The 22,937-nt window shown below is 37.7% G+C and overlaps 1 protein-coding gene across 1 annotated transcript in view; it reads left to right on the forward strand.

Moving 5' to 3' along the window:
• Positions 1 to 22,937, forward strand: part of LOC141301358 (sphingomyelin phosphodiesterase 3-like) — a 60,165-nt gene that overhangs the window by 11,230 nt on the left and 25,998 nt on the right. The window contains exon 2 of the mRNA XM_073831600.1: positions 10,078 to 11,791. Within this exon, the coding sequence (XP_073687701.1) occupies positions 10,385 to 11,791 (1,407 nt within the window). The 5' untranslated portion in view covers positions 10,078 to 10,384. The remainder of the gene's footprint in view (positions 1 to 10,077; positions 11,792 to 22,937) is intronic.

The raw sequence follows: 22,937 nt of genomic DNA on the forward strand, positions 1-22,937 counted from the left end.
AAAGTATTAATTTAAGCATATAAAATTCTAGATCTGAGATTTAACCTTTTTTAACAGACCGAGCAATACATATTTATAATTTTGTCATTAAACTGGTTATTAGTCATAAAAATAATTGGCTACTGGTGTCAGTCAGAAGACCCTGTATATGCTCTGCATTTTGCGGGAAAAATATTGGAAGAATAAAGTAAGCAAATGACTCATTTGCATCAGAGCTGAGGAACATTTGGCTGACATGTTTGATTGTGGCTTGTTTTCCATTTGTGTTCATGTTTGGATGATACTATGTTGACTGTAAACTACATTCAATCTGTCATTAAAATACCTTTGACCACATTAAATCTACTGAAAAAAACTATAGAAAAATAGCAGCATTGTCAACCTGAGCAATACAAAGCAAATCAATCACAGATCTATATTTTTTCCTAGATAGAGTATAGATGTGAACTTGAGTGTTTTGTTGTAGTTATGTTTGTGTGTGTTTGTGTGTGTGTGTGTGCAAACATGTTTTGTTTTCATTTGTTCACATGTGTGCTTTCCACGGCAGGTCAGGGTTTATTGATTTGCAAGTTGTCTTTGTGTTCAGCCACAGAAGTCTGAAAGCAATTTGTATTTATGTGGGGTCACTTAGGGTCACGCATACAAATGGAAAAAACGAGATGTGAGCAGAGGGGGAGGAGGAGAACCAGGTTAAATGACCACAGAGAAAATGTCATGAAGGAATTATTCCTCTAGTAGACACAGTATGATACGTATAGTAGTGGAAAGTGTGTGCTTGTGTGCGTAGCGGAGTATTGATCCAGCATGATCTAGATTTGAGAGTATATTTAGAGCAAACACCCTGTAGAGATGAGGGGGCCCATATGGGCCACTGCTCAAGAGCATGATGGGTAATACTGAATCATCATCATAATCCTCTGCCGTCATTCCACAAACCGAAGGATCTGTGCATAGCAGCTTTATTCAATCAAACACACAAGTACAATAATATTCAAATAGGTCAAAAGTTTACATACACCTTGCAGAATCTGCAAAATGTTAATTATTTTACCAAAATAAGAGGGATCATACATAATGCATGTTCTTTTTTTATTTAGTACTGACCTGAATAAGATATTTTACATATGGTCCACAAAGAATTTATAAAAAATTTTCCCTTTCTAAAAATGACTGTATGAGTTAGAGATCCATCTTTTCGCACTGAGGACAACTGAGGGACTCATATGCAACTATTACAGAAGGTTCAAACACTCACTGATGCTCAAGAAGAAAAAAACGATGCATGAAGAGCTGGAGGGTGAAAACTTTTGAACCGAATGAAGATGTGTACATTTTCTTATTTTGTCTAAATATCATATATTTTTCATTTAGTACTGCCCTCCAAAAGCTACATAAGATACTTACATGTTTTCCAGAAGACAATATAACCATCAGTGAGTGTTTGACCCTTCTGTAATAGTTGCATATAAGTCCCTCAGTTGTCCTCAGTGTGAAAAGATGGATCTCAAATCTACAGTCATTGTTGGAAAGGGTTCAAATGCACAAAAATGATTAAAAAAACAAAAACAAAGAATTTGTGGGACCTGAAGGATTTTTCTGAAAAACAGAAGGCAGTTTAACTGTTCAGGACAAACAAGGGAAGCATGAACAACTATCACTAAAAAAACCACACACACACAGCTGTGGATCATTCAGGTAACAAAACAGTATTCTGCCTTTTATGTGAAATCTCTCATTCAGGTCAGTACTAAATAAAAAATTATGTGCATTTTGTATGATCCCTCTTGTTTTGGTAAAATACTTAACATTTAGCAGATTCTGCAAGGTGTATGTAAACTTCTGACCTCAACTGTATATTATCTTTTAATCAACAATTCAAGTGAATCCTGAATTTATAAAATATTTAATATTTGTATTTTAAATTAAAGAGCATCTGCTCGTTGTTCTGACTTTTTTTTATAACAGACTTAGCATAAGGCCACAAATCTGCTTACATTTTTGATTTGTGACCTAAAAATAGTGTATAGTCTTAAATATTTCTTGTTCAGTTTAGACCATGAGCTCTTTTTTGTCAGATATCTCAAATGTTGTTTATTTTGTGGCTGAAATGAAAAAGAAAATCAATTTTCAGTGTGCTCTCACAGTGTTAGACCCCTTTGTACAGTGTGTTCATACCCAAATCACAAGAAATGAACAGTGCGAAAAATCTAGTACAGCCATATCTAATAGCACCTTGCCTCTCCTCTGCCATCCCACGCACTTCTTCACTCAAACACTCGCTGTCTGTCTTGCCCCTGGATGCCACTCAATCTCACGAACGCCCACACAGTAAAAGCACTCATCACCTTGTGTAACCAGGTGTCAGGGAGTCTGGGTGAGTAATGGTCGCTCCCCGCTGAATGAAAGTGGTGGCACAATCAGACTTGAGTTACTGCCGCTCTTTGGAAGACAGATAATCGCGAGGATCGTTCCTCTAATGGCAGTAATTCAGTTTATTAAACCAGTTAAATAGCTTTAAACTCAGAGCTGGTTAAGGGTAAAACTCATCAAAATATGGGTAAAACCTGTCTTGCCTCTACAAAAGGTGCAATTTTAAAGGGATAGTTCACCCAAAAATGAAAATTCTATTATTAATTACTCACCCTTATGTTACTCCAAACCTGTAAGACCTTTGATCATCTTCAGAACACAAATTAAGATATTTTTGATGAAATCTGAAAACCTTCGTTCAAGGCCCAGAAAGGTAGTAAGGACATCGATAAAATAGTCCATGTAACATCAGTGGTTCAACCATAATGTTATGAAGCTACGAGAATACTTTTTGTGCGCAAAGAAAACTAAAATAATTTTTTTTCTTTAATAGCCTAAATTTATTATCACCTACATAAAACAGTTTGGCCCACGGTTGCCAGATTGATAAGGATTACAGCTGCATTGATTAACGGCGGATTATTGAGGATCTGACGGTTATAATCCCTTCACAAAGGTGGCACATTGATTAGCATCTGAAATGAGCTTTATCTACCATGCAGAGGAAATGCCATTTGATCTGTTCAATTATATCACAAACATTTTTGCCACTGCAATTAGCCTATATTTGACGGCAGTCAGAGAATACTCAAGAGAGGCAAAGCTTCGGCTGGAATTTCCTCGTCTCATTTAAATCGTGTAATCTCTGCGGCTAAATTAGTGCTCTAGAGGTGTATCCAGTTTCATTAACACCTTGCATACAGCAAGTGTTTGCATCATGGGATTTGAAGACTCTTGCTTGGTGATTGTTGTCTCTCGTCAGTCATGCATTTTTTTCAATAATACTACAGGATTAGTTCACTTCCAGAATAAAAATCTCCTGATAATTTACTCACCCCCATGTCATCCAGGATGTTCATGTCTTTCTTTCTTCAGTTGAAAGAAATAAAAGTTTTTGAGGAAAACATTCCAGGATTTTTCTCCATATAGGACTTCAATGGGGATCAGGTCTAAATTGCAGTTTCACTGCAGCTTCAAAGGGGTCTACACAATCTCAACCAAGGAATAAGAGTCTTATCTCACTATGATCTATGACTTATGACTATGTGATTATGTCTATGACGTAATCACGTCGGAAAGGTCACACGCTGTTAGTTCTTTGGCTGTGTGCTCTCATACTCCTTCTCATTTTTTCCTCCAACTTCAAAATTGTCCAAAATATCGCAAAAGGAGCAAAAGTCAAAGCCCTAGGATTTGAAGATGTACTGCCAGATCTGAGAGGTTGTAAGTGCCGACCTGAGGTACAGTAAAACGTAAAAGTGCGAAAGCAAATATGTCGTAAACACTTGTATCTGTCATTTTGTTAATGTGAATGTCATTTTACACATTTGTAGCTATTAATTTGCAACTTCAAATTCAAAACACAGCTGTTTTGATCATTGTCTGTGTGTGCAAATCGAAAAAATTCAGCTTTTCATATCAAAGCTGTCAGTGCAAATTTCCACTTACAAATAGGAATATTAATAAGACAAGTTCTCACATTCAGATCAACAAGCTCTCGAGTTTTGCTACTGTTTTACCTTTATAGTTTCTGCATTGCCAAATGTAGGCACTAGGCAAATATTTGAATGCCGAGCAGAAAGCTCATTGGCTGTTGATACGAAAAGAGCCAATCAGCTGCGCCATGTGAATGATGTCGTTATGTCAGATTGAGTTAGAGCTGTTAGAATCAGACTGAGCCAGCTAAGGTTTCATGGCAGAACATTGTGTTAATTTAAAAAGTACAAAATATAAAATATAGATATTGCCTTTAGCATGTTTAGATGACTAAGGTACAGATACGTGTAGATTAAATAATATCTTTCTGTGTGTGTGTGTGTGTGTGTGTGTGTGTGTGTGTGTGTGTGTGTGTGTGTGTGCCATACTAAAGGGGCATTGACCAGACTGATAGACAACAGCAATACTGTTCATGAGTGAGTGCAGTGTCGCCATGGCAACAAACTCCCTTGAGTGTGCTCAGTGCAGTGTCACTCGCTCGCTCTGGTGCGCACACACACACACACACACACACACACATACACATTAGTCAAGAATAAGCAATGCCCGAGTTCCACAGGAAATTAAAAGATGAGATAAATGAACCTGACATAAAAGTGATAAAAGCACCTCAGGGCTGGTGTATGTCACAATATGTTTCATTAAGCTATCCTTGTTGATTCTTTAAACGAATATAGTAAAATATCTGTACCGCTCATATTTCGGGCCTTTACAGTTGAAGCTGTTGCTTTCTTCCTTTATGGCTATCTCTCTCTCTTCCTGTGGTCCATTAATAATGAACCAATAGGAAAGTAGCACAGCCCTGCTGATGAGTTTGCATTGATCTCTGAAGTTCCTGGATACAAAACCAGCACCTCACACACACATATACGTACACACACACACTAAGAAAGACCAAAACCTGTCCACACATGCACAAACAAATTAATCAGTGTTTTAATCAGTGAGTTCACAGGAAGGCCAATACTAAAACATGTACATTAGTACAGCAGTAACTACGTCATATGCATTCCTAAAGGCGTCATTATTTTATTTTATGTACTTTATTTTGTGTATTTTTTCACCTTATTTTGTTTTATATAATCAAAACATCAATTAAGGAGAGCATTTATATATCTTTAAGCTAATCTCTCTTTTTAACTTTTGCTTTTGTGGTAAACATTTTACCTGGGCATTCACAAGCGATAAATTAACTTCAAATCAAATACTTAATAACCAAAAACTTATGCGCGCAAATTGCTTCTACCGAGCCAATTTTGTTTATACGTTTATAATGGCTGGTAAACAGTCACAGTCATCGACGTGACATTTCTCAGTGTCTCTCTGTTTCCTCGTGGGGAAAGTTGTGATCAGTATTGATTAGAAAGTGAAGGATTCGTGTTTAAACAGATCTATAGCTGAGGCTTTCTAAACAAAGTGTCAGCTAACAGACTTCCTGTTGGTGTCCACATTCATTTAGTTTATTGCCTTGATTATCAAGCTCCTGGTCTGTACTGGAGCAATATTGACTCGCATAGGAAAGTTATTGAAGGCACACAGAACATTTAAGTGCATACATTTAAAGTAAACACACGGAGCAGGGGCTGGGTTGTTGAAAACCACAGGTAGAAGTCTTCTGAACGCAATGACTGTTTCAACACGAGGAGAAAAAGGATTATACCTCCCATAGGAAAGAAAAATGAGATCTTGGTAATGTTGTGGTTGTTTTCTCCTAGACATCAGCTAATTAGATGGGGAGCACAGAAATGCTTGCTTATTATTGTTCTTAGTTTGTCTTCTGTAGGATTTTCAGGGTTCAACAGAGTCTCAAATTGAACCTTTGGAGGGAGTTTGATTGACAGGGGATCTGACCAATCATAACGCTGAATCCACCATTTTGTCTGACAAACAAACCAGATGGGAGAGTAGATTAACGTTGGAAAAGTGGTGTGTATTGACATCTTTCCGCAGTTGAAACAAGATACCTTTTGATGTTCATTCATGTTTATTTTGTGCTATAATAATTAGTAAAGAGGAAGAAAAGATTGGTTGATTTAAGAGCCACAAAGTGGTTTTTATAGTTTGAATTTCCATAAAAAATTACAAAATTTGAAAGCTGACACTTGTTTCATATCTAAAAAACCTGGTCTGCCTTGTCCGCTTCCTCTTTGCTCCCTGATATATTTTTCACTACATGAGAACTTGTGTAGTGGGAAAGCGTCATTGTTTGACGGACAGTAACTAAGGAGGGCCGGTTTTTGCAAAGGTACGATTGGGCTCAAACTGTGCAGATGTGCAAAGATATTAAAGTCTCTGATCAAAAGTCAGATCTCAATATGAACCAGTATTTTTGTTGTTAACTAAAGCTATTAAATCAAATGTAATCATTTTCAGTCTTTGACGTAAAACTGAAATAAAATAAAAAGAAAAATATTTTAGATTAAATACCTTACTGAAAAAATAAGTTGAAGTAATAAAATGACTAAAACTAACATAAAAATTAAAGCTAAACTGAAGTATTTTAAAAGCTAATTCAAAATATTAAGGAATAATACTATAACAATACGTAAATAATCTAATAAGAATTTAAGTTAAATATAAAATAAAAGCAGAAATAGAATAAAAAAGCTGAATAAAAATGTCAAAGCACATAAAAATGACTAAAATTAAACTAAAATTAAAAAGAGAAATTTTAATATAAAATAAAAGTCGATTCAAAATGGGAATAAATACTATAATAGTACGTAAACAATGTAAAATACCCCTAACAAGTGCTTCAGTTTCTCATCAAATACCACCAAATATCAAACTTATCTGAGCTGTGCTGTCCATTTAAATTAAAAAAGTATTTTTTTTATGGAATGACACACAAATATTTATTTTATATTACATCTGACATATTGCTAAGTTAAATGAATTAGATGTGTCAGATTTGTTTAGGCACTTTCTATCTATTAGTGAATGTTTGGAGGACAGCCCAGATATGCACTCAAAAAAATAAAGTGCTGGGTGAAATCTGGAGAAATCCAGCGATTGGGTTGTTTTGACCCAGCAGTTGGGTTAAATGTTTAACCCAGCCTTCTAGGTAGTTTTATTTAACTCAACTATTGCTTAGAAAATGTCCATATTTCTTAAACTATTGCTTAAAATGAGCCCAAAATAGGCTGAAAACTAATTGATTAACAATAGTACAAATAGTAATTAAATAATAAACATTTTTAAAATTGCTTATTAATAAATAGAGCTGCAAAATGATTAGTCATGATTAATCGATTCAAAATAAAAGTTTATGTTTGCATACTATATGTGTGTGTACTGTGTATAATTATTATGTATATAAACATACACACACATATATGTATATATTTAAAACAAATTGTATGGTATTCATATGTAAACACTTTTATATAATTTGTGTTATATATAAATATAAGTATTTTACATATGACTAACACGTTTTTCCTTAATATATATTTGTATGTGTGTGTATTTATACATACATAATAAATATACACAGTGCACACACATATAGTATGCAAACATAAGCTTATAAAATTTGTAATCGATTAATCGCGACTAATCGTTTTGCAGCTCTTTTAATAAATGTTTTTTTTTTTGCTGATGCCTCTAGTAATTATGTATCAGATTTGTCATTTCCAACCTATTTTGAGCAAGAAATATAGTCATTTTTAAGCAATAGTCGAGTTAAGTAAAACTGCATTTAACCCAATCGCTGGGTTTGTCCATATTTCACCCAGTGCTGGGTTGGTTTTAACCCAGCATTTTTTAGAGTGTGTGAAGCAGGAAGTTTGTAGTTGAAGTAGGCAGGCTTTGAAAAAGAAGGGCATGTCTAACAGTCCCAGAGTGGCTAATATTACTTACTGCACCTTTAAATAAAGCATAAAAGTGAGCTAATGTCTCCTGAGCCATTAAAAAGCAATCTTTGAGCAATAAAATGTTCCTCTGGGCTGGCCAAGTCCATCTAACTGGGGACTGATAGATTTACAGCTAGTTATCTGTCAGTTTCAGTATAGATTTAAGTGTGAATGTGTGGTTAAGTATGCATGTGTGTTTTACAAAACCACATAACAGCTAGCTCAGTTCAGAGGCACAACGACAGCAGGACAATCTTTGGGAATCTGTGAAGATTTGAGGACATCGTTGTTGCACCAGATTCCCTTTGCAAGCTTTGTGTGTGAGTGTGTGTTTGTTTGTGTGTGACCTGAAAGCTGCTCAGCAGTAGGCAAGCTTAACCTAAAGACACGGTCGCTTAACCCCCCTCGCACATGTGTGAGTGTGTTTGTGCGGTAATGCGCATGTATACAGCATGCACAGCTGCAAACTACCACACGTTCATTTGCTACACTCTTCCTTTTCCTGTTCTCATGCACCGACGGCCCTGTCTGTCACTCTGCGAGTCGGACGGCTCAAATTCTCCCGTGCTCGCAGCAGGCTGTCAAAATCAGCCCTTTTAGAAAAAAAACCACAATGATTATTTTCCTCACGTCTAGGCCACTATGCAGCCGACACAGCGGTCCGGCGCAGATTAGGCGGGGGTGATGGATAAAACCCTCGAAATTATTATTCCACAGATTGAGTGTGTGTGCAGATGAGGTGAGTGTGGATGCAAAGGGATTATTTGTACGTGAAGCTTTGTGTTATGATTATCTAGGAAAACTGCTGTACTCTTATGGGGTAAAATACAGACTTTTAGTAGTATTTTTAGAAGGCTTTGCCTCTTAAGGCTTTCATATGTGTAAATGTGCAAGAAGTGTCCTTGGTGATCTACAGTACATGAATGGGATGGGACTTGATTTTATCCATTGGAAATTGATTTGATAGTGACAGTTTGAATATGATTTAAGTCACGACTCTTAAAAACTTGTGAACTTGTCTTTCCGTGTTTGTTGTTTAGTCTCTTGACATCAGTGTCAACTGTCAACCCAGTTATAAAACCACAACAGTAACATACATTTCCTGGTTGTGTCAAAGACTGACCTGTCCTCTTTGATCTGTGGTAAATCTTTTGATGATTTAGGTCAGGGTTTCGACTAGGAGCATCTTCCGCAAAAAGGCAACTAGCATCTCAACATAAAAGGACAGCTAAGTCAATGGCTGGCTTTAAAACAAAGGTTTATAGCTTTTAAGATTGATGTATCTAATGAGAATCTTTAAAATTATGAGCTTGATTTTGAGGAAAAATACCAATGCTTTGTTGAAGGTGGTAAAATATGAGATAAGTACAGCCCCCTTAATACTGCGTCCCCTGTCGCTCAGGAAGTTTTTCTTATGTTGAGCTCCATTTCAGTTTGTATTTAATTATATTTATATATTAATTAAATTTAACTATTTTAAATCACATCGAATAAGGGGGCTAAAACAAAAGAACGTAACACCTCTCTGAGTTCTTTGTTCAAGAACAAGGCAAATTTAATTGGTACTTCCAAAGGCAGAGAATATTTTTCTGTATCTTTTCTTACAGCTAATCAGTGTAATTGTCTCTCGCGAGGTTGCAGTCTAATCTTCTTCCTCATCTGCTCCATTTGTTTGTATAGGCCTGTTTATTTCATGAGGAACCACCACAAAATCACTGCCACTCTGCAGAGGGACTTAGTTATTATACTTTACAGTAACACCTGTGCAGTGGTAGCTTTTTAAATGGTGATTATCCTAATTTCTAATGTCTTTGTTAAAATCAGATGGTCATTTGGATTTGGATAATAAGCCACATCTGGTAGACACCATTTCTAAAAAAAATCGCACTGTGGTTGTGAGGATTTAAATAACGAGCGTTTATAAGGTCACTTGTATTAGAGTTTTTTATGTTATTTACAAACACACAGATGCAAATGAAGCACTTTTAGTAGTAAAAAACTACATTCTTACACAGCAGTCTACATTTGGTGACCTGACACTCTGTGTTCTGTGAAAAGCTATTATTATTTATTATTCATCATGATTTCCAAAATGTTTGAAATTTTACTGGGATCCAATTTGTTGATTGCACATTATCCTCCACTTTCATCTGATTGCCTGTGTATTCTGTTCCCCCCTCCCTTTGCTTGTCTGCAGGCTCTACGCTGACGAGGCCTCCCCTTTCCGTGCCTGGAATATTCTGGATCCCAGGAGGGTTTTTTTGTCATCACCATGATCAGATTCTTCAGGAGACTCTAGCACTGTAAACCCCCACAAGGAGGGAAGAGGCTGGGCACGGAACCCTGAAATCCCAGTTTCAAAGTCGGACATAGCGAAGGGCCCAAGAACCATGTAGTGTACCTCTTTCTGCCACAGGGGGGAGGGTTAACTTTGTAGTTCTTTTTTATACTGTTTTTTTTTTTTTTTTTTTTGCCTGGGAGTTGGTCTACAAGGTGAGCCAGAAATGGTCTTGCACACCACTCCCTACCCTAGTGCCTTCCTCAGCTTTCTGAGCCGTCTGTCTTGGGCCTTTGTTTTCCCTTGCTACTGGCTGTTGGACCGGTTGTTGGCCTCCTGTGTAGCAACATCACTAGAGAAGCGTAGACGCTCCCAAGATCCCTGCTCTTTTGTGGCACTTGGGGTCCTAATCACTACACCGCTCTACCTGGTGCTGTTACTGGCATCCTTACCCTTTGCCTTCATTGGCTTCCTCTTGTGGGCCCCACTCCAGACCGTAAGGAACCCTTACATCTACTCTCACCAGAAACCAGACAAGCATGGCGTCGAGCAGGGAACATCGGCTGGAACCGGGGCAGCACTTGCTGAGTGGCGTCCACAAGGTCGCAGCTTCTGCTTCGGGAGTGCCAATGTTTGCCTGCTGCCGGACTCGCTTGCACGCTTCAACAACCTTGCGGATACTCAACGCCGAGCTCGCGAAGTGGGCAAGCGAATCCGTAATGGTGCCAGCAGACCCCAGATCAAGATATATATCGACTCACCCACCAATACTTCAATTAGTGCGGCATCCTTCTGCAGCTTGGCGACCCAGGGCTTCCGCCGCACCTCATCTTTGGACCATCGTCCCGAGCCTGTGGTCACCACTGAAACCGAGACTGAGGCCTTAACTGAGTGTCCTGTTCACCCCTCAGGAGGTACAAGCTCGGAATGTCCCGTCCACAGCTCTGGAGGCCAGAATTCCTCGGAGTGTCCTCTCCACCCCAATGGAGAAGAGCATGCTCCTGATTGTGCTGTCCACCAGTTTGCAGACCCCTCTGGTGACTGTCCAGTACATAGCACCATCATCCAGAACTCAGAAGACTGTCCTCTCCATCCGGCCGGAGTGCAAATCAGCATCACCTCTCCTGATTCTGAGCCGATCGAGGATGAAAAAGGAAACCATCAGACTGGGGACGGGGATACGGGTAGCCTAGAAAGCCGTACGGCCTCCCGGGAGTCTCTGGTTCGCTTCCACGCAGCCGATGGAGGCATCTCTCCTAACAACACCCTTTCACAACACCGCACCTCAGTCTTTAAAAGGCCAAATATGGGGCGCAAACGCCGTCACGGAGACGACGGCTTTGACCATGAGATCTCTGCCTTCTTTCCAGCCAACCTAGACTTCCTTTGTCTGCAGGAAGTCTTTGAACGGCGAGCTGCAGACAGGCTCAGGAGGCAGCTGCACCGCTATTTTCCCTTTGTGCTGAGCGACGTGGGACGCTATGGCTGGAAAGGCTGTTGCTCCCGGTTCAAGTTCCTGAACAGTGGGCTACTATTGGCCAGTCGCTACCCAATTTTGGATGCTCATTATGAGTGCTTCCCTAATGGGCGCAGCGAGGATGCTCTGGCTGCTAAAGGAGTTCTTTTTGCCAAGGTGAGCTTGTTATACTTCTTTCCTATGGCTTTATTTAGCTTAGCATGTCAAATTCTAAGCCATTTTTTCTTGATTTAAGTTCTTGCATTTGTTATATCCAGGATAATGGATTCCTTCTGTTTACCTTCTATTGGTTTATGCTACACCCTTGATGTAAATTGCATGTGAACCAATACAGCATTCAACTTGATTAACTGAATATAATATAACATAAAAGAGTTATAATTTATGTTTATACCTGCTGTACAACATCTGATGGATGTCACTGATATCGAAATGACACGATAGGGCACGTTCCAGTTCTTGAACTTTCCATGGCACATGTATGGAGTTAAAGTTGGACTTGTGGTTTGAGTGTACACAAACAGCCTGAATAATTTACAACTAGCCCTTTGTAGCCTAGAGGGCCTTTTTGAAGCACTCATCTGTCATGCCTTTAGAAACACAGGCTTCCGCTCTTTGTTGAAGCATGGCTGGATGTACAGTCCTTTTGCATTATATATGGTCTTAATGGGGCTGTTCACTTATGCTGAGTAGATATTATAATTCAAAAAGTAGTTTCACTCTGAAACAATTTTGTAGGCTCATTTTGGTCTGGATATTGTAAAGACAGGCTCATTAGTCCTTTAGCTGCTGTTGCTAGTGTTCTACATAAGGTTTATATAAGAAGCCGTGAATGTATGCGGGAGCAGCTGATGGATCATGAACTAAGATGGTATTTAATTACAATGATGAAAGTGTTCCCATAGATCTTTATGTACTTTGGTACATACAGTTAGGTAAGCAACATATTTAGCATACGTGACATGTTTTATTTGGCCTGTACCTAATTTTAAAGTATAGAAAATGACAAATGTGGGGTTTTAGTTCTGAATTGTTAATGAATGATCCAATGAATTGACCAGTTGAATTCTAGTAGCGCCATGCTAGTTTCAGTTTCAATTACAAAAAGTTATTTTATTTATGCTAGCATATGGACAGTGTATGAGTAAAAGAGAAAGTTGTTGTGCTTTGCACTGTTGCTAAAACTTTTTAGTGCTCTGGATTTTTTATATGTAATGACTTGACATGTTAATTGCACTAATGTTGCTCTTTGCCTACATTAGCATGTTGTGATGTTGCATGCTTAGCATGTGTCTGTATTTGTGTTTGATATTAGCTTGTGTTTTAGAGTGATGATGAGCACAGGCTTTTAGGGTTGAGATATTATTACTCTCTCAGCACTGTATCCGATTCTGGCCGCATTCCAGACCTGATCTCTTTTTCCCTCCAAAAGGGCAAGAGGCCAGCCACCATTGTGTGTCAGACAAAGCTGCTAAATACTAACTCCGAGTGTGTGTGTGCTAGAGAGACAGCAGCCTGTTAAATATTGAGTACTGTACACAGAGAAACAGAGGGTCAATGCCTTTGCCCTGTACATGTACTCACTAAATAGATTCTTACTTGAATTGACGTTCAATCTTTTACGGGGGTGTAAGTTTAACCTAGTGCTTCCAGAAGTTATTGATGCTCTTTGGATACTCCTCCAAGGTCCTGGCCTCTTATTTGTTAACCACAGAATACATCTGTCATCCAGTCCTAAACGTTAAAAAAAAAGGCTAAGGTAATTACGTTTATTATTATAAATTTACTGAGGACAGAAATAACAATGTGTTCTAACCAGGCATGGGTTTCCAGCGAAAAGCTATTTGTCTGACCACTTGAACTTAAAACTGCTGAATGATGTAGCACAGTATTGTCTATTTTCAATAAACAGCTATTCAGAACAAAATTTTGATCCAATGAGAGTTCGCAATGGGCGGGGCTACCCAAGTTTCTACAGCACATTGCTAGAACACAGTGGACTATGACTAGAGCTGTAAGTGGAAGTCCGTACAATTGAACGACACAAATAATTGCAGAAAAGAACTGCTGTGAAAGTCCCGCAAGAGCCTGACTACTGGAGCAAAACCTAATATAATTAGTTCGAAAGCTCACACTTCAGTTCTTTAGAGAAAAAAAATAGTTTAATTAACGCACTCAGATGAAACGGGGATGTGGAAGGTCAATGTCTCTCTGACTGTCTTGCTCTTTTCTCACACTACCTCTCATGTTATTCACTACGCACATTAAAAGTACCTTCTGTACTGGGGAAGCTATTTTAAAGAGAACCCCGGGTGTTAAGACTTGTATGGCTTAATATAACATAAAATGATATCTCTTACTGAAATATGTAGTAGAAAACCCATAAAAGACTTATGGTATTTAAAAAATCCACATCGTTTTATACATATTTTGGACTACGGGGGTGGCTGCATTATTTCAATTAAATGGTTGCACTCTGTGTGCTACTGATGCTACCTGTTGCTATTGTTACTGATACGATGACCACATCTACTGAAAGAGCTTACAGGTGGCAATGGATATAAGCGTAGACTTAAACCAAATGCCGTACCATCGATTTTCCCCCACAATGAGTCTAAACGCACCGGATGGCGAGTGAAATCCACGCTGAGAAACTACTTTAGAGGCTGCGGCGTCATGACAAGTGTCGGCATGTTTACATCCTGCCAGGATGGCATCTAGCGTTTTTTGTCTCTGCCATTTGTAAGCTCTTTCAGTAGCTGTGGTCTAATAGAAGCCTCAGAGACATCAGGGCTAAAGTGGAGAGAACAAAGATGCAGGTCTTTAGGAAGTTTTATTCATCCACAGGCATCCTCCCATTCTTTTCACCTTTTCTTATTGCTTGGAAGGCACTGAAGACTTACATTGCTTCACTTGTGGCCCTTCGACTAAAAATTACAACCAAAATCTGCACAATGTGGCATCATATCAGTATTTTATTTTCCGAGTTGTATATTCCGAGGTGTTTTGTGATAAAAATAGCAAGAGGTAGCACCAGTAGCTCACTGATACAATATTTTAAATTGTTTTCTGATATCTACATAGAAGGTATATGGCATAGGAAAAGGCAAAAATTCTCCAGAAATGGTTTTACAAGTCCATTTACAACCCTAGGATTTGTCCCTAGAATGAAATGCTCTGTTATTGCCTTATTTGGAAGGTCCGTGAATATTAATGAGGAGCTCCACTCTGATTGGCTGTTTCACAGAGCTGCTCATCTCAATAGCTCGCACATGGAGGAAATACATATTTAAGTAAGGAGCTCTAGCCGCTTTTAATATGCGGTTTGTTGAATCTGCCGTTTTGAATCCGCAACATTTTACTCTCACTATTGTGATTGCATGTGCTCTGTGTAAAGTTATACTGCAGCGACACAAGTACTTACCACACAAGTTAGTGATGCTCAGGATCTGTAAATCATTCACCATCATCAGCGCAGTCATCTCTTTTATGCGGTAAGTGAAATCTTATGTACTGCAATGTAACAGGCTACTGCTAGCATTAAGCTAACCATGTCCCTTCAGTGGCTTGCCTTATTTTACTGATGTACTGAAGTTACTGATGATTGGGCGATGCAAATGTTGGGGGTGTAACTATTAACGATCAGGACTATTGCATAATAGTCGGTGTTATGTTGGAATTGACCTATTTTTCAGTGGTCTTTTAGCCTGGAAAAAAATCCAGACCCTAATTTATTAAGATTAAGGGTCTGGCATCGAGCAATGAAAAGGGCCTAACTCGAGGGGCGGCACCAAGCATGCATTTGAAACTCTCACTGCACGCAATTGGATAACGCCACAACCAATCACTAAGTTTTCACTAAGCCCCATACGCTTAGCTACCAGCGGAGCTAACTGATAGATTAATGCTGCCTTCATGTGATATGGGAAAGATGATGCTTTCCACTTGTGAAGTGGAAATTACCAGTGTGTCGTGTTCAGGTGCTTTTGTTGTCGTAGTGAAGAGAAACATGGCGGACTCGGAATTTGTCCTCACATGCTACTTGGGTAAAACGGTTATAAACTCCCTAATGCATCTGCTAATAAAATAACATGAGAAAATTGCCTCCTTCAGAACACTGTACCGCACAGCACCCTACTGGAGGCGAGCCACGACGAGCTAGCATCTTCTCTTAATGGTATTTTTAAAGACAACACTATGTTTAAATAGCGACGTTATTAAAATCCTTTATGCCCCAGCATTATGGGGGCTACAAACTAATCAACTAAACAGCAGAGAACTTTTAACATCATGCAATGCTTATCATTCAGTATAGTTTCGTTGCTGTCCGCCATGTTGAAAGGTCAAAGTTTATCCCATCTCGGCAGCTCGGGTATCATAAAAAATTTCGAGCTTTCCAGTGGAAATTACAACGTGAGTGGGTGTTCATGTGCAATTTCGATGTCGGATTTTGGTATTTACCATAATTACGATAGCACATGAAGGCAGCATAAACTCTTGCCGTATCCAGTCGGCAAAACAGCAAAAACGTCCTTCTTGCAAAGGAAGGATTCGAGCGTGGTTTTCTGTTCCTCTTTTATATGAAAAGCCAAGTCTAACTCGTTCATTGTAGCGGCCAAAGTAGTCATCTTTCAATGTTTACTAAATGATTCCGGACGTCGCAGCGCTGTCGTCATCAGCTTAGCCCGCCTACATCATATACACCGATTTGATTGGTTCCCAGAACTGCTTACGTAATTCAGTAACATGCATCATTGCTCGATGCCAGAGTGTCTTGCAGAGACAATTCAAATTGTGCTCTCGCGAGACCTCTGGATTTCCAGGGTAGTGGTCTTTTGCAAACACCAGATTTATATAAGGAGGAAATGGTGGTGTTTGAGACTCATGGTGTGTCATGTCCATGTACTGAACTGTTATTATTTAACTATGCCAAGGTAAATACAGTTTTCCATTCTATGGCACCTTTAATACCCAGGTTTTCCTTTAAACAAAAGTAGCTTGTGACTTCAAAAGTTAAAATTTCAAAGTAGTTACATTACAGTTACAATATTGTTGGCTCGAAAAAAAAAGAAAAAAAAAAAGCCAAAAACAGCAGAACTAGGCTCACACTACTGAAAAAAGCTTAGTAATATTGCAACACTGCTTTTCACCTCCAGGCCATTATGGGTAATAAAAGGTCAGCTTCTGATAAATAAACAGACAAAGCGTTGTCAAATCATTTGTGGTGGGGGAAGGGGTGTAAAATGAATGGGGGAGAGAGGGAGGGATGTGTGTGGAGTGGAAATATTAATTAAAAATGCTTCCCGTAGGACTGAGCGGCCCTTTAATTAAGGCCTTTCAGCATGTATGTTCAGCCCTCTTATTATTATTCAAGAGCTCTCCACACTCATAACGTCAAGGGTAGATGCTCGTTTAGGGTTTGTAAGATCGTATCCATATATTCGATGCCTGCTATAGGAATGTTTGAGTTTGTTTTGAATTACCATAGTGTCCTAAAAGAAAATAGTGCTTTAATTTGTAAGAATGTTCTACAATATTACAGTTTTTACTGTATTTTTGATCAAATACACTACCAGTCAAAAGTTTTTTAATGTTTTTAAAGACAGTAACAGTAACATTTTGAAAAATCTTTACTATTTAAAATAACTGTATTTGAATATATTTTACAACTTATTTTTCCCTGTGATTTCAAAGCTGAATTTTTAGCATCATTATTCTAGTCACATGATCCTTCAGAAATCATCAGTCTAATATTCTGAGTTGCTGCTAAAAAACACATTTATTATTATTATTGTATTAAAAACAGCTGAGCATTTATCTTTAGAAATCTTTTGTAACATTATAAATGTCTTTATCATCACTTTTGATCAATTTAAAGCATTCTTGCTAAATAAAATTATTAATTTCTATCATTTATTTCCCAAAACATTATACTGACTCCAAGCTTTTGAATGGATTTGAATGGAATTTGGATCTTTTTATACATCAAAGAATCCTAAAAAAAAATGTGCTCAACTATTTTAAATATTGATGATAATAATAATAATAATAATAATAATAATAAATGTTTCTTGCAATGCAAATCAGCATATTAGAATGATTTCTGAAGGATCATGTGACTGGAATAATGATGCTGAAAATGTAGCTTTGGTCCGTGTACGTTTTATTCATTTCATTTTCAAATCGAAACGAAATAAGCAGAAATAAGAAAACGGCTAATTTATTTGTTTTTTCATTTGTTCAGAAAACGAAAAAACGAGATTTTGGCTCGATTTTTCGTTTTTTGGTTCACGGGTAGAAAACAGACAAACGACTTCAAAATTCGTTTTCCACATGTGGGCGGTCACGAGACGCCCCTTTACGCTGATTGGTCAACCAAATCTGGACCGGTGACGCCATCCATTGTTCATTCAACAAAATAAAAGACCATTATTTATTTATTTTCATTCTTTTGCCGTCTTTAAAACAACAAACATACAAGTGCAATAACATTAATTACATCAAAATATAATACAATATAACTAAAAATATTATAATAATAATAAAATTGCAAAAGCAATTAGAAAATCACATGTACACATAAAGTACAAATAGTTACAAATTATTCAAACAACAGATTTACGGCTTTAAAATAATTTACAGCTTGTGTCGCGTTATTTCTTGATTCTTTTAACCATTGCATACCTGGCTGTTTCTATTAAAATGAGAGTCAATAAGAAGATAGTCCTCTGACTGGGCTTTCTTCTGTTCAACTCATTTCACAAATATTTATTTCACAAATATTAATCAGCATCCAGCATGTTTTATTTTGCTGAATGATTTTAAATCTGAGTATCTGCGGTACAGACAGCGCAAAGAAGAACAGATCAGTGTACAGTCAAGTGTAAATGCCCAGCAACCATAACTTTTCTTTTAGACATTATGCTCAGTTTTGGACAAGCGATGGTAAGTGCAGATAGCCTACTGTAATGCAAATCGACTGAAGGTACCGAGGGTGGAGAATTTAATTTTTACTGTACTGTATATCAGCCACAGAAACGTTTCATTTCAGTTATTATAAGTGATAAGCCTTGATGCTTAAGTAAAATGTTGATATCAGCTAGATAAAACAAATAACACTTTAAAAAGTCGCTTTTCACGGTGTTCGTCCGTGTTCGGTGTACGGTGTTAACGATTAAATTACTTGCCCACCGCCCCACCGTCGTTTTTTTATTAAAAAATTATATAGAAATAATTTTTATAGAAATAATATCAAGGTAGTTCAGCGGGACAACAGACAATCGTCTGCTTCATACAGCGAGATGATTGACAGGACCATAGGGGAGGCAGAAGCACAAGAGCGCAAAGTGAACTTTGCATATCAGGTCTCAGTTGCCGATACTTGTAAAGTTTTTAAAGCTGTGAAAATTGTTAAGGCTGCTGGGCCTGATGGTATTACTCCGCGAGTCTTAAGGACATGTTGTAGTCAACTTGCATCTGTTTTTACTGATATCTTTAACCTGTCACTCTCTTTTTGTATGGTTCCGAATTGTTTTAAAAAATCAATAGTAATTCCTGTGCCTAAGAAAACTACCGCCACCTGTATGAATGATTTTAGACCTGTAGCCTTGACTTCTGTGATATTGAAGTGCTTTGAACTGCTTGTGAAATCATATATCAACAACTGCATTCACTGATGTCTTCACTGATCCACTACAATTTGCATATAGATCAAATAGAGCTGTAGATGATGCTGTATCTTTGGTTTTACATTCTGTACTTCAACATCTAGAGGGTAGGGATACGTATGTCAGGATGCTGTTTGTTGATTATAGCAGTGCCTTCAATACCATCAGACCTTCCATTTTAACATCTAAGCTGTTAGATTTAGGCCTCTGTACTTCCATCTGCAGATGGATACAGGACTTTCTAACAGGCCGTTCTCAGACAGTTAGAGTAGGCACTACATACTCAGCCCCAATTGTGTTAAATACCGGAGCACCTCAAGGCTGCTGTCTTAGTCCTTTATTATATAGTCTGTATACTTATGACTGTATAGCAAAATATCCCACAAATAGTATTGTGAAATTTGCAGACGATACTACAGTGGTAGGACGCATTGACAGCAATAATGAAACTGCCTATAGGGATGAGGTGAGTAATTTGATCATGTGGTGCCGAAGAAATAATCTGTCCTTGAATGTGGGGAAAACTAAGGAGGTCATCATAGATTTTAGAAGAAAAAAACCCACGCATACACCTGTCTACATTAATATCTCGGCAGTTGAAATTGTTAATACTTTTAAGTTTTTAGGCATTAATATTTCAGACTCCCTTTCATGGTCTTTCCACATCACCTGTGCCATTAAGAAGGCACACCAGAGGCTTTACTTCTTGAGGTGTCTAAAGAAATACGGTATGTCACTAAATATTTTTTTAAAAAAATTACCGTTGTACAATTGAGAGTATACTGACAGGTAATATTACAGTGTGGTTTGGAAGGGCTACTTCAAGTCTTTTGACAAAGGTGGTTAAAACTGCATCAAAAATTATTGGGGTTCCACTGGAATCACTACAGGATATTTATTGGAAACGCAGCACTGGGAAGGCACTGAGTATTATACAGGATGTTAGTCATCCGGCACATAGTCTCTTGTTGGCAGAGCATCCCAACACGCACGTCACGTTTTAGAGACAGTTTTTATCCACAGGCTGTAAGGCTATTGAATGATAGTGAAAGAGGAAGGAGGGCTGAGGTTTGAGTGTATGTTTTTAAATTTATTTTATTTTTATTCTATTCTGTTCTATCTTATTATTGACCGGTGCTGAGAGAGTGCTAAGGCACACTGTATTTCATTGCTGTGGTACTCTGTACGAATATGCATATGACAATAAAACTGAAACTGAAACTGAAACTTAGGCTAAATACTGAACAAATGAAAAAACGAATAAAGGAGACGTTTTCTTATTTGTGCTTATTTCGTTTCAAATTGAAAATGAAATGAATAAAACGTACACAATCCGTGTATCATTCGTCCTTTCCATTTTCAATTGATAAATGAAAATCAAAAAATGAAAATCTGATTTGTTTTTTTGTTATTTGATTTTGAATCAGAAACGAAAAATGAAAATTGCCTTGTTTTTCATATTTTAAAATTTCGTTTTGGATCAAAAATACAAAATTGAAAAGGGTCCACACAACAGAATCTGTTTTTAACATTTAATTGCTGGGTTGTGCGTCACCCTATGGAAGCCCGTTTCCGCCACTGAATAAAAAAAATAAAAAAATATTGCAACTTTTTTTATCAGAATTGCGAGTTATATAGTCAGAATTGCCAGTTATAAAGTCAGAATTGCGAGATATAAAGATATAAAAGTCAGAATTCTGACTTTTTTTCTCGCAATTGCGACTTTATATGCAATTCTGAATTTTGTTTCTGTTCATTTGTGACACTTTCTGACAAAGCACAATAGGAAAGGAGATCTTGTCTTGTTAAAACGACATTTTATGTCATAAAAATGATATGATTTCCCGTTATAGAAAATATATGATAACATGTGCATGAGCTAGGCGATTGACCGCGCTGCCTTCGCCACAGTCCTGACATAAAGGAGGATCTGCAGGCTGCTGAAGTTATAGAATACACTGTTTTAAGTATTTAATGTAATGGTTTCAGTTGTAGCAGCATGTTTATTAGGATTAATCTGTCTACAACAACTGCACTCAGACCCAGAGGATATGACTAACAGCAAATCCAAATACTAACCGAAAGAGAAAAAAAGAGAAATGACAAACGATTTGATTGTATTATGATGATGATGATGATGAGGAGGAGGAGGAGGAGGAGGATTTCGTTCTGTTTTAAAAATGGGAAAAACATAAGCCAGAATTTTCGTATTTTTTTGTTCATTTTTCGTCTTTACTGTCTGTACCATCATGCAGAATAAATGTTCGTCTGATGTACTGCTCTGCAAATTAGTCACAATAACGTTTCTTCATAATGATTGGCTATATTTCTTGCAAATATACATCTCATATAAAGCGCAACACTGCACTTCTCGGGTGGGCGGATTACAGAGGAAATAAATACAAATGTCTTCTTTATACTTCCACATTAACAGCACAACGTTATAAAATGCTTTTGTAAAAATACAGGGTGCGCTGTCGCAACGTCTATAGACAGCTTGAAAGGTCTACTTCAATAAAACAATAGAAAACAAATTGTGTTCATCTAATTCGTATAAATCCAACAAGAGGTAGTGTACAGTCTTTCTGTCACGTGAAGTCAGGAGGTCAGGGTCCAAATGCAGGGTAAGTAGGATATTTTTAATAAACACAAAATAAACATAAACCAAAAAGCCAACACGGCACAAAAACTAATAACCAGAACACAAAATAACAAAACCAAGAACAAGATCAAAAGGCCAGGGAATCAAGAACACAAAAGTACATAACAGACACAAGACAATGCAGACATGAATGCGGAGTGAGTAGTGGGATCTCTTATAGTCCAGATAGTGATTGTGAACAGGTGTGCGTGTAATCAGTGATAACGACAAGGACAGGTGAATGCTATCAGAAGTGCAGTGCAGGAAAGGGAAAACAGCGACCTCAGGTGGCTGAGGAAAGCCCCACAGCCCAGATCATGACACTTTCTCGTGTTAGTTCATTATCTGTAACCTGTACCATTGTGCTTACACCCAGAGCCAGCGCAGCCTATTTCCACAGTGTAAAGCCTGGAATTTAACCCAGAAGAACAACCCGATGCCGCCGCTTGATTCAGCTAAAGATAAAATGTAATAATATATAATAAATAGTAGGCTATATAATTTAGGCTATATATAATCAGACTAAGTATTTTTTTTTCTTTGTCATTTTTCTTTATTTCTTTTGGATAGTATTTGGATTTGTTGTTAGTCATATCCTCTGGGTCAGTGGTTGTAGTGGTTGTAGACAGATTAATCCTAATAAACATGCTGCTACAACTGAAACCATTACATTACATACTTAAAGTGTATTTCTATAACTTCAGCAGCGTGCAGATCCTCCTTTATGTCAGGACTGTGGCGAAGGCAGCGCAGACAATCGCCTAGCTCGCTCACATTTTATCATATATTTTCTATAACGGGAAATCATATCGTTTTTATTACATAATATGTCGTTTTAACAAGACAAGATCTCCTTTCCTATTGTGCTTTGCCAGAAAGTGTCACAAATGAACAGAAACAAAAGTCAGAATTGCATATAAAGTCACAATTGCGAGAAAAAAAAGTCAGAATTCTGACTTTTATATCTTTATATCTTGCAATTGCCACTTTATAT

The sequence above is a fragment of the Garra rufa genome, chromosome 25 (genome assembly GCF_049309525.1).
Source record: "Garra rufa chromosome 25, GarRuf1.0, whole genome shotgun sequence".
In the NCBI taxonomy this organism is placed as follows: Eukaryota; Metazoa; Chordata; class Actinopteri; order Cypriniformes; family Cyprinidae; genus Garra; species Garra rufa.